General features: G+C 43.8%; 1 protein-coding gene across 2 annotated transcripts in view; it reads right to left on the reverse strand.

Moving 5' to 3' along the window:
* Positions 1 to 5,827: 5,827 nt before the first annotated feature.
* LOC144105427 (uncharacterized) overlaps positions 5,828 to 13,446 on the reverse strand; it is a 28,137-nt gene continuing 20,518 nt past the window's right edge. The window contains exons 3-4 of one of the 2 annotated variants that reach the window (XM_077638542.1): positions 6,410 to 6,792; positions 5,828 to 6,329 (exon numbers count right to left, since the gene is read on the reverse strand). In XM_077638542.1, the coding sequence (XP_077494668.1) occupies positions 6,430 to 6,792 (363 nt within the window). In that variant the 3' untranslated portion in view covers positions 5,828 to 6,329; positions 6,410 to 6,429. Of the gene's footprint in view, positions 6,330 to 6,362; positions 6,793 to 13,446 lie in introns of those variants that run through there. The other variant, XM_077638541.1, reaches the window with a different exon arrangement.

Raw genomic sequence — 13,446 nt, forward strand, 5'->3', positions numbered from 1 at the left:
TTAGCTTAAACTTGAAGAGGGAATAAAAGAAGCTAGTGAAGAGGAAGTCCATTAACGAGCTATGTGTAAAAAGGAAAGTGCAGAAATTCCAGATATCGCTGCAGAACAGATATTCGGCTGTAACTGAGGAATACGATCTGATGTTCATACATTGAATGAAATGTCTGACAGCTATCATTACGGAGTGCGCAGTAGAAATAGGCGGTAGGACGGTTCGACAGGATACCAGCAAGCTACCTCAGGCGACAAAAGATCTGATTAAGAAACGCCAAAGCACGAGGGAGTTTAATCCTACCGACAGAATAGAACTGGCAGAGCTGTCGAAGTTAATAGATAAGCTCAAGGCAGCCGACAAAGGAAAGTTTAATACGGAGAGAATCGAGCATGCTCTAAAGAACGGAGGTAGTCTTAAAGCCGTGAAGAGGAAACTTGGCACGGTAAAAACCAGAAGTACGCTTTAAGTGACAAGGAGGGCAATGTCATTAGCATTACGGATAAGATAGTTGAAGTAGCCGAATACATCTGCACAAATCTGTACAGTAGCCACGGTAATCAGAGCGTTAATGAGGCTTAAAGGCACAGCTGGTGCCTCGGCCGACAACTTTTTTTTCCTTTTTGTAGCCCTAAATTTGCCGCACGGCCTAAAAGGTGCCATCAGTAAGTAATATTTAAAGCGTTACAGGAAATCATGCAGTCTTGTTATGTGTAAAAAGTCGCATAAACAACAAGCAAAAAAAAGCACAAATATTTTCCGTTAACCAGAAGTGAAAATAAGAGTCATGAGTGAAATACAAGCCTGCCGTTCGAAGAATACGAGTGCGTACTGACGAACTTCCTGTGGATGTCCACAGTAGGCCGTGCACAGTGATGTCGGAAGCAGGTGCTTCGCAGTGAGGGCATTTGTCCGGCGCTGGGATCTTCGCTCTTCGCCACTGGCGGCTAACTTCAGTTCTAAGGGCCAATCCGACCCCCAGCAGCCTCAGAGACGGCTTCCACTCGTGATAGGTTGAGAGAAGGGGTTATGTACACGGGGGAATGAGAGCACGTGCATGCTGCCTGAGGGAGGCTGAAGATGTTAAATGCGTCAGGATTGGATCTGGTATTCTTTTTTGTATTTCGTTTAAAAAAATAAACCACTGCTTTTACTGATTATGCGCGTTCTATGCACTGGCGGCCATTAGCACAGGTGTAGTCTGAAGCAGATCACAAGATTCTAAGATAGGTATAACACTCTCTGTGAGAAGAGTAAACCAGCCATATTCCTAAAACCTGGCCTGTTTACACTGCCAGCCGTACTACTCTGGGCCAGCGCGGTCGCATTTCGCTCACTGTTCGAGTTTCAAAGGAATCGAAAAAACTGGACCTTCACCTAATTTCGAGGGGTATTCCCGTAGCTGTTATGACCGAAAGAAACGCAACAGTTGAGTTGCAAGATTTTTCCTGCGGAAAGCCATCATATGTGTCCGAAGCACAGCGTCGGCGGTATCAGCTGCCGGACCGAAATAATTATTTTTTTTGTTTCGGACATTTCCCATAAAGGCATAATTTCGGTTCGCTGTATACTAATTAAAGCAAATTATGTAAGCTGTTTTCATGCTGGAACCAGAGAAGGCTCCTGCTCTTATTGCTGTCAGTCAGCCACTTGGAGAAATCCTCCTTTATGGTCGCCTTTAGTCTCACTTCCATTAAAAGTTGTGTCCTTGAAGCCCTTGTCTCTGCACAAGACCACAGCAAGTGCCGAAGATCCACCTCTGCAGCCTTGTCTGGAACGCCTCTGGGAAGTGGTGAGTGCTGCATCTTCTTCAGAGCCCCATCGACACGTGACCGACGGGGTAAGGCCACCCCAGCCCTGATCCTATGAATGGATCTCAATCTCGTTAGGTTATGATGGAGGTGGTAGATGCACGGGGGAATGGGGTCACGTGTATTTTTCCTTAACGACTTTGGGATGCTAAGATGGGGAGAACGGGGAGGAAGTAAAAAGGAAGCCTGGTGGGGGATGCATTAGTGTTTGGAACTTGGTGTGTAAGATTGCCTACTTTTCTCTGCTCAGCGTCCTCAGCATCGTCTTGTGTCCAGCGTATCTGGAAGTGTATCTTTGTTTTCCTAATGAGTGCATGGATCTCCGGCGTCGCATGCAGGGTCTTCGTCACTCTTTTCGGTGATTTTATGGTTTCTAAGGAGTCTGCATATATCATAGTAGTCATCATCATCATCATCAGCCCGACTACAACCAGTGTAGGGCAAAGGCCTCTCCCATGTTCCTCCAATTACCCCTGTCCTTTGCCAGCTGCATCCACCCTTTGCTTGGAAACTTTTTAATCGCATCCACCCACCTAACCACTTGCCACGTCCTGCTACGCTTACTTTCTCTTGGAATAAACTCCGCAACCCTTAAGGACAAGCGGTGGTCCTACCTTCGCATTACATAGCCTGCCCCAGGCCATTTATTCCTCTTGATTTCGAATAAGGTGTCATTAACACGCGTTTATTCCCACACCCACTCTGACCGTTTCCGGTCTCTTAACGTTACACCCATCATTTTTCTTTCATTGGCCCTACGTTGTCCTTAACTTAAACGGAACCCTTTTTGCTCCCTTCCACGTTTGTGCCCCGTAGGAGAGTACCTGTAAGATACAGCTGCTGTACACTTTCCCCTTGAGGGATAATGATAAATTGTCATTCAGCGTTCTTCTCCACGTTTCAATGATTATGATTTGCAGTTCACCTCCTGAGTGAGTATGAAAAGCAATGTCATCAGCGAATCGCAGATTATTTAGGTATCCTCCGTTTTCTTTTATTCCCAACTGTTTCCAACTCAGGCCTCAGAATACCTCCTGTGAACAGGCGGGGAAAAGCACTGGCGATATCTTGTCTCCTTTCCTGGCGCCCTTCCTTATTGGAATTTTATTGTTTAGTCTATAGAGGCCTATGATGGCTGCGCAGTTGCTATATATATCTTCCAGTATTTTGACATTAGGCTCTTCTACACACTGATTACACAACGCCTGTATGACTGCTGATGTTCTCACTGAGTCGAATGCTCTATCATAATCAAAGAGGGCTATATATAGAGGTTGGTTATATTCTGCGCATTTCTGTATTACCTGATTGATAGTGTGAATATGATCTATTGTGGAATATCGTTTACGAAAGCCTGCCTGCTCATTTGGTTTATTAGTCTAAGGTTGCTCCGAATTTATTACCGATTACCTTAGTAAATACCTTGGAGGCAACGGATAGTAATTTGATCGGTCTGTAATTTTTCAAGTCCTTGCCTTCCCCTTTCTTTCTTATTAAGTTAATGTTTGCATTCTTCCAAGCTTCTGGTAGGGTCGAGGTTATAAGGTATTGCGTGTACAGGGAGGCTAGGTTTTTCTAGCACGATCTCTCCTCCGTTCTTCAAAAGATCTGCTTTTATCTGATCCTCGCCAGCTGTTTTCCCTCTTTCTATTCCTCCTGAGGATTTCTTTACTTCCTCTTTCGTTACTGGCGGGGTGACCACTGCTTTGCGCTGCTGTCTCTCATTCACATTCTTATTACATCGGCTTCTGTAAAGGTTTGCGTAGAACTCCTTGGCGACTTTAAAGATCTTATTCATATTGCTAATGACACTGCCCTGCTTGCCTCTTAACGCACACATCTGGTTTTTACCTATGCCTAGTTTCCTCTTCACGGCTTTTAAACTACCTCCGTTCTTTAGAGCATGCCCGAATCTCCGTATTAAACTTCCTTGTGTCGGCTGCATTGAGCTTATTTGTTAACTTCGATAGCTCTGCCAGTTCTGTTCTGTCAGTAGAGTTAGATGCGCTGATGCTTTGGCGTTTCTTAATGAGATCTTTCCTCGTCTGAGATAGGTTGCTGGTATCCTATGGAATCGTCCTACCACCTACTTCTACTGCGCACTCCTTAATGATGGCTGATGATGATGATGCTAGGTTTTTATGGCGCAAGGGCAACTAAGGCCAAAGAGCGCCAAGCACGAGGTTCTCGGTTGACTCGGGCTAAAATGTGTACAGAGAACAGCATGAAAACCAGGTGTATAGGGCCCAAGAGTAGTGAGTATGTGCATGATTATAGAGTCGGAAGAGGGTGCCTAAAAATCTGATGGAATGGCTTAAAATGATGTATAATGCCTAAAATTGTTCTAAGATGAGTTATATATGAACGCCGAAGCCCGGTAGCTTCAACCACCGTCCTTGCTGTAATGATGGCTGTCAGAGTATCGTTAGTTGTATGAACATCAAGATCGTCTTCCTCAGTTAAAGCAGAATATCTATTCTGCAGCGATATCATGAATTCCTGTACTTCTTACCGCTAACTGCGTAACGGACTTCCTCTTCACTAGCTTCTTCTATTCCCTCTTCTAACCTAATTCGAGCCTTACCATTCTGTGGTGGCTACAGCGCAGCTTTCCGAGGACGGCCACATCCTAAACGAAGCCAGGTCGTGCGCATAGTATGAAGTTGATTTAATTTTTATTCTCACCATTGGGGCTCTTCCAGGTCCACTTACTGCTCTCTCGTTTGTAGGAGAAGGTATTCATGATCAGTAAATTACTTATTTCTGCGAATTAGAGTAATAACTCTCCCCTGCTATTTGTAGAACCTATCCCCTAGTCGCCTGCCGCGTGGTCGCCAGACGTCTTTTTGGCCACCTTCGCGTTGAAATCACCCATCAGTGCCGTGTATTGTGATTTGGCCGATTCCACGTCTTCATGGAAGCTTTCAACGACCTGGTCATCATGGCGTGATGTAGGCGTGTAGGCCTGCACCTCTTTCAGCATGTACCTCCTATTGAGCCTAATTACCAGAGCTGCCACATTCTCGTTAATACTATAGGAATCGTCCACGTTGCCAGCTATATCCTGATTAATTAGGAATCCCCCGCATAGTTCTCGTGTATCCGCTATGGGCTTCTATTAGAAACTTTATTTTACTTCTGACCTGAATTGCATCGCGGATTGCATAAAGTACCATCACAAGCGGATCTAGATGGTCCGCTACGTATTCATGATAAATGTTTAGCTCTCTGTGTGCCGGGCTAGTGGCGGCTGTTCAACCGCCTCTTTCTGTCATGGACGCGTCCGTAATGGAATACATATTCTTGTGCATACACCAAGCGGAGTTCGAGTTCTCGGCTTCTCTTTACGATGAAGTTTAGTCGTCTTGTTTGTCATAATAGTCATGAATTCCCATGGAGGGGGGGTCAGACATTGTAGGTGTTTGCACTGTCATCGCATTGTACAAGGATTCTATGGGGCATCACATACTTAAGCTTCAGATTTCTTGTTGCCTCTCGCTGATAAATTAGTTCTGTCAGTGTATTCAGCTGTGCTAATTCCTGTAGAATTGAGATGGGGGTCAGTTTTGGTAAGACTGTGATGGTGCGCATTGAGTTCCTATTTATTGTGTCCAACTCCGCCCATTGTCATCTGGTCAGTTGTTTTAACAGGGCCTGATAGAGTGTCTATTGTGAAGCACCGATTTTAAAAGACGTCTTGCCATCTCCGTTCGGGCTCCTTCTCCCCTAGATGAAATATGTTTCATCAAGCTTAAGGAAGTTGCTGCTGCATTTTAATCCTATAGAGTCATTGTGTTCCTATGCCTGATTTATGTATGTCTAGCCTTAACACCCGTAACGCCCTTTTCGCTATCTTCCTGCTCGCAGGATAGCCGTCCCCAGGACGTGACAATATGTCAAATTCCAAATAAAGGGACATGACCAAATATTATCTGAAGGCTTAGTGCCTATTGCTAGAACAACTTTATTAAATTGGCAACACGCTGCACACGTTAGCAAGAAGGCCTCAAAGAAGGGTCGCTTCGAATGCCATGCACTCAAGCTAGTCTGTTGGATTGGGTGAAATCTTTCGAAAAGATACATTAAAGGTGGTGCACCAGATGCTTATAATCTCTTTTTCACGTTTCCAAAATTGTCGCACGCAGGGATGCATATGTTCCGTACAAGTTGACTATGCTGCCACACTAGTCGCAGTGCAACATTTCAGAGAGTAGCACCATATTAATAATTGCTATACCTGTTGTATTCTCTCATTCTGGTTCAATTATTAATTTACCCAAGCATTTTCAGGTCTCGTTGAGATAGACCCCATCTTTTGTATTGTTTGTCCGGTTTCCTAGTGTAAAGGTTTTTCTTCATTTGTTGGATTTCAGGAAACAGTGCAAGGCACTGCAGTGCAGGAATTCTACGCGTTTTTTTAATTGCTTTGTTTTCCTCTTCGCCATGACAAAAAATTGTCTCTTCGGACAAAGTCACCTTATTAACTCCATTATAGGAGAGGCTCAGGTTCTTCTGCAAGGATATGCCTAAAAATAAAGAAGAAGACCAGTTCAATGCAGAACAGGCAAATGGTGCTAGGACATTTTAATTTGCAGCGCGCAATCACCATATTTCAGATGTCGCCGGCTACTCTGCGCCTAGAGCAGCCTTGAGCGCTGGCAGCACGTGCGTCTCAGGCAACTTGGCAAAGACCGGAACGAAGCTGCGATCGGCCGCCTGCATCATGTCGAAGTAGGGCACCCCGCTTCTCTGCGGGTTTAAGGGGCCCGTAGCTATGCCCGAAAACCAGGGGTACTCTCTAAGGGTGACTTCCACACGTGTCACTTCTGGCCTCGAAGAACCTTCACCTCGGCTTCCGCTCAGATGCTGGGTGAGCTTGCCGTTGAACGATACCCCGGTGAAGGTGACTGCCACCCGACCGCTCTCCTCGGGCGTCGTCACATTGTTGCCAGCGTAGTGGTACTCGTAGATGCCTTTCATCTGGGCGTTCTAATATGATAGGACGAAAAAAGCAAGGAAGGCGCATTCAGACAACTGAAGGCAGAAAATTTACAATAATTACGCTTGTAGCGTTAATCGTGAAATTCAGGTAAGGCTATTTATTTGTTGTAGATACCATCAATCTTGTCGACACCATGAGAAAGTTGGTGTTACAAGTTCAGTACAAATACAACAAAAACACGAACACAGTAAACCGAAAGGCCTGCACTATCTACACGCTGTTAACTTTGAACATTATTACAATGGGTTAAATGTGTTCGCAGGAGACAAACCGCTACCAAAATTGCGATACAGCTAAACATGCAACAATATCACAAACACCAGAAGAGAACAAATCTACACACGTGGCAAGAACTATATGTTCTGCGTGAAAGTTGAGCTTTTGAAATCTCTGTCCATTTCCGCCCTTCCTTCATCTCTTCCTTAACGTCCAGGTGTACACCCACTGTAAAAATTCCGGTATTCACGCCTAAACAAGATTAGCACTAGTGACGTACCACAGGAGCGGTAGATAATAAGCACGCCGATAACGAAAGTGCCAGGTGTGTTAGCAATGCAGGGCGCGTGCGACAGTCACACGGTGCGATTTTCAGCGCCCCGTTGACGCCATTGCGCTAATCTTTTATACAGGCGACTGTACCCATCTGGTTCCATGAAACTACTTAAATCCATAAGCAGAGACGTACACAGTTGCTGCTTCCGAGCGGGGACACTTGTGTCTCGAGCTTGGATATGATAAGTGTTAAGTGTCAACAGCTACGAAAAGGCGATACTACTATCTGTAAGTGATTGCCTGTAACGGAGTATGTATACCATCATGGACAAAAGAAGAGAACCTCCTCTTAAGTTACGACCTGGGCCACCCTTTGTGTCTGAGCCAAATGACAAAACAATTTTTGTGTCGAGTCAGGCCCACTCTGCCCGCAGCCAAACCAAAAGTGCTTTGTCAGCTGGCGCCCCCGCGCAGAATGGCACGGTTCGGAACTTGGAAGGGGGGCTGTTACATTTGCTCAATATGGTACCAGAAAAAGATATCGCTTTAAACACCGACTATCCGGTGTGGACTTTGTTGATGCTGCCGAATATAAGGATAGGCGACACATAACTGCAATTGCTGAAGATCAGCGGCTCGAAATTCTAAGAGGAAGTTTCCTTGGTACTCACAGTGCAGAGAAAACGAGCAGGCGTGATTTTTTCGCCCTGGCTTCTGCGTAATCTCCGGTTATTTTTTGGGGGTTCCAAATATGTTTGCTGCTTGAAACTGCGCCAAGGGTTCATTTCAGCTTTGCTGCTTTCATACCAAATTTTAAGACACCTTCACGCGACACAAGTGACTACGATCGTTTCGTCTCCTGCTGCACCTGGTAATGATAGCTCACACGCTGCCGAGCTCAAGCTTTCACGTACCTAGCGCTTGGTGAGAAAAATTTTGATAAGGACGACCATCTGATCACTTACAGGGAACTATTACAACACCACAGACTGCAAACAACTAAATGTATGAGAACACGCAATGCTCTCTTGAAATCCTGGAAAGTGCCCTGTAGAAAGCTCCAAAATCTTATGCTTATGAGTAATATATGCTCGACACTCCACAGACACTTGCAGAAGATTAGATGAAATCCAATTTATATCACATCATCTGGCTTTGCCAAGAAAATTCAGTTTCGAGCAGTGCGAGCCTATGCTGTTAAGCTCGGACCCCATCGCTCACACAAGGGTATTGGACAAGGCGTGGGATGCAGGAAAGCCATGCGGCGTCCTCTAGAACCGAACGACGGCGAAGATTCTGAAGAAAATGTATTCATTTTGCTCGCTTTCAAAATCTGGTGTGTATCTGGGTCCGTGCTCAAATGGGCAGCCGGTCTGATTGTGGATCAGAAGGCTGAGCATTCTAATCGGGCCAGGCTCGTTTTTGTTTCCCGGCGGCGTGCGGAGGGTCGCGGGGCTACCGAAGGCACGGTGCAGCGCTAAACGTACCAGGTTTATTTCTTTTCATTTATTTTTTCTGCGCCGATCTCTTTCCATCTTTATCTCCCAAATTCCCTTCCCCACACAGAGAACTATGCCAGCGATTTCTAAAAGGCGGTTAAATTCTGTTTTTCTTTCATTAAATACTTTTTCTCAATCTCGCTATACAACATAAGGCGCGATGTTGTCACTTCTCTCGGCTTTGCTGCCCAACCAGCTGTTGAACTATCATGCGTTTTCCAGTATTCATCTGAACACGCCTACCGTCTACCTTAATTAGTGACTTAACCTGCGTCGATGATTTTGAATGTTGCACGAGCGATCAGCCAATTTGGTATTTGTGCAAAGTCGCCCTGTGTAAGGAAATAAAATGGAAAATACAAAAACGATCAATCCTTAAGACTTTTCAGCTTACGTTTTCAACGCGGTAGCATTAGAGGATTCATCGGGAGAAAAATTCGTCACTGGTCACATCTTTCAACCATGCTTAATAACTATTTTCGTCGTATTGTCCCTACAGACAAGGAAAACACGCCTCCTATTAGCTTTTGAACAGGCGTTTAGGATCCCTTATTTTAGCAGAAGCCGGACTAATCTTGGACATAAAGAAGGGGTCAGGGCCTGACAACATCACCAACATTTTCTTGCCTAGATAGACTGAGTGGGCAGCAAAAGTTTTAGTAATACTCTATAACAAGTCCTTGTCAACTTACACCGTTCCTGAGGAATGGAAAACAGTTAAAGTAACACCAATACACAAAACAGGAAGCAAATAAGATCCCTCAAACTTAAGATCTATATCCCTAACCAGCACAGTATGCAAGCTACTGGAGCACATTATAATAAAAGGCATATCAGCCTATTTGGAAGAAAACTAAATAATAACACCTTTTCAGCATTGCTTTCGTAAAGGATTTTCTATAGTCACGAAACTAACTTAACTACCACATGACATCGCTATAGATCAGCAGAAGCAAATAGAACTCAATTTCTTGGACTTTTCGAAAGCTTTCGACCGCGTATCAAACACAAAACTTATTACGAAACTTGAAGCAACCTTAGTAGCTGGCCCCATTATAGACTGCAATGTCGATTACCTCACTGACCATACTCAATTTCTTGAAATTAACAGCGAGATGTCCGCAACCGCAAACGTAGCATCCTGTGTACAAGGAAGTATTCTAGCCCCAGTATTATGTTTAATTTTTATAAACAACTTACAAGCGAGTATTTCTCACAATATTGAACTTTTTACCGACGAATCTGTACAGTCGCGAGTAAAAAATATTAACACAAATCACTGACGATCAGAATTTGTGTATCTCACCACGCGGCGCTGCGGTTTGCAGACCTGGCTATCGGGCCGTTTTCATAATTGCAGCATAGGGGAGGACGGCAGGAAGTAAGCTTTATCAAGCATGTCATCGCCAGAGCGTGGAAGTGCCGGCCCGGCGTGACTGTGCATGCGGCATTTATTTTGGGTTGGTTATCATGAGCAAGGATGGCTTCTTTTTATTACTGTCTTTTATGTCCGTGATGGTTTGTCAAGCGGATTTTTATTTTCCCGAAGCAACTAATGCACACAAGTCTTTTGTTGGGAAAGTGTAGTAAAAATATTAACAGGAGCACTATCCCATCAATTCAGGAAAAGAAGTAAGGAGGATAGCCAGCTCGCTGTGGTGATGCGAGAGCAAACACGTCGTTGCACTATTGGCGTGCATAGGCCCCACAGACCCTCACAACGCTTTGAAGGCGCTCAGGGAAGGAGTCAGTCAGGCTGCTTGCAAGGTCAGGAAGAGCCTGGAGCCGGTTCCGTTCCTCTTGAACCGCCGCCCAAAAGGATATCTGACGATGACTCGTGCAGCTGCCTTTTAGCTAGTCGCTTTTTCATTAACCCCCATATATTTTCAGTTATATTCAAATCTGCTCCCTTCGGAGGCCAGGACAGCTCTTGCATGCAGAGCTGTTCAAGCAGTTGCCAAGAGCAGCGCGGCTGAGGCTGCTCGAAAAAAAAATAGCTGCCAAACAAGCAAAAAAGAACAACTATCCTATTCTTCACCCGTTGCCTGCGGCAGCAAGGCTGCGCTCAAAAAAAGGAGAGAGGGCGAGACAGAAAAATAAATGTTGTTGGGCTGGGACAGCCCGCTGATCTCCCCTAATAGTGTAGAATGGGAAGGGCCCGGCACTCTCGCTATCAGCCTCTTCGTCACCGGCAGCGCCACGCGTTGTCATTCCGGCGCTCCTCTGTTCCGTCATGTGTGATAATCTTTTTTGCTCGCGACTGTACTTTACCAGGAAATTAGCTCTTTCAGTGACCATATAACTTTAAATTTTCCTTTAGCTTCAGTGACCAAGTGGTGCGAGGAATGCCAGACGGCTAAATGCTAAAAAGTCAGTTACTTTATCCGGAACCAGAAAGAAACACCGGTAAATTTTCCAGTACGCATTAAAAAAGATCCCTCTAGCATCGCCCAGCGAATACAAATATTTGCGCATAACACTGACCTCTGACCTTAAATGACATTTTCATGTTAAAAATGCGATATTAACCGCCTTAAAACAATTATTTTTTTATTAACAGACGCCTCAATCTAGCACCATCTGAAACAATGTTACTTCCATATAAAACATTCTTCATGCCAGTTTTAGAATATGCTAAATTTTTTCTTCCTTTTCACAAACAAGCTGATTAGACAATTAGAAGGAATGCAGAGGAAGGCGGTCAGATGCATATTTAATAAAGACAGGTTAACAGCCTCACCAACAGAACTACTCAGGCACGCAGGACTTTTAACCCTTCAAAACAGAGTAAGATTAGCGCGCCTTCAAACCATGTATCAATTCTTACACATTCAATTAAAAGAAGACACTTCAAAATACATATCAAGATCAGAAACGTGACAAACACGTAATGACCACACACACACAAAACGAGCTCTCATTCCGTACTGACTCTTTCAAATTTTTGTACTTTCCTCGTGCTAAACGCGAACGGAACACCTTAAACATGTTCATTGCTAGTAGTCCAACATTTAATGCTTTTATCACACTCACACTTGTTGAAAATGAAGTCCTTATATCTCAGCAATTATTGCGTTTTTGTCACTGCGAATTTGTTCCTGCTCTCTTGTTTTTCTCTTTCCGTATAAATATTTTTTCGGCTAGTTTCTTCTCCCATGCTCCTCAATATATATTTTAACTTATATACTTGTTTGCTGACGTAGAAGATTGTATAATGTTTCGATATGTACTTTGATTTAATCGTCATTTCTATATTTGCATCTCATTCTACACTAATACCCTCCCTGTTATAATCCCTTATGGAATTACAGTATCAAGTAAACAAATAAATATTTCCTCGGACCAGAACTGACGTCACCAGACCGAAAGCGGCAGCTGTAGGTTTCGATGTATCTTCATTGCGTTCGGGTCACTGCCTCTAGACACTTTTGCGAAAACACCTAACCGTCAGCTGCCTAGTCTTGTGCAGCCCGACGTGTAAGGGGTCAGCAAACACAACCATGAAAGAATGGAACAAAAAATTACAGGATTGCACTTCAGTTTATTTAAAAGCTGAAATGCGAAAGCCTTTCCCTTTCCTCTCTTTTTCCTCCCTTTTTAATTTTTAGTTCTTTATTATTTTAAATTGAAATTAAAAAAAATTATGTTTGTGTTTTATTCTTTATTTTTATAGATTTCCTGTTTTTATTTCTCGCTTTCATATTATTTTTATTCATTTATACTTTACATATTTAAATTTTTTGCTTTTATTGAATCATTTGCTCCATCGCTATCATCTTCATCATCACTAGCCTCATTATAACTGTCACCAACTATCAGTATTTATCTCTAGCACTATCACTACCAGTAGCTATCATTACCACTATCACTGTCAGTACCTATCATAACGCTATCACTACGATTATGCACTCTCACTACCATCAACTGCTGCTTAATCAATTTTTATATTTTATTTGACTTACCATACAACATATGACTGAAAGTTGGCGCGGATACGTTAGCGGACAACTACCCTCAACAATTTCCTCCCCCATCACTCAGGAGCCAAGAAAGGTTTTCGCATTAAAATTCGATGTAACCGCATCAACAGGTACTAATGGCATCGCATTGCCAAACATTATCTACGCAGGTTTCCCTGTGAGCTTTTTGGTGCCCTGAGTTTTATTATTTCTATATCCTTCAACAGTTATTCTGGCGACACGAGTAGTAGCGCCGGCGCGTGAATATTACGTTGATTCTTTAATAAAGAAGCAGTTGATGTTCTGCGTATTTTCTTTCACTAGATGCGTTTCTTACTCTATGTGCTCATAATATTAAGGTGCTAGGAATATGTACGCAATTTACATCGGAATCGAGAGGCACTCGGGTCACTGAAACACACAGAAAAATAGTACGGGAAATCCGTCAGCTTGCATTCCTGAATTGACCCTCCTGCTCGACACGATATTAGGTTATGTACTTTAACTAGTATTCCGCTTTTTGTCTTCGGCTGTAGGAAAAGCAAAAGGAGATGAGTGATGATGGACATAGAAAAAGTAAGTTGACTAGTGAACGTACTGAAAAGCATATGTAAACATCCCTGGCTTGTGTCAGGTGCCACAAGAGGTTCCTGCCAGTTAAAAGAAACGGGGCGCGGGAGAACCTAGACCT

The sequence above is a fragment of the Amblyomma americanum genome, chromosome 9 (assembly GCF_052857255.1).
Source record: "Amblyomma americanum isolate KBUSLIRL-KWMA chromosome 9, ASM5285725v1, whole genome shotgun sequence".
Taxonomy (NCBI): Eukaryota; Metazoa; Arthropoda; class Arachnida; order Ixodida; family Ixodidae; genus Amblyomma; species Amblyomma americanum.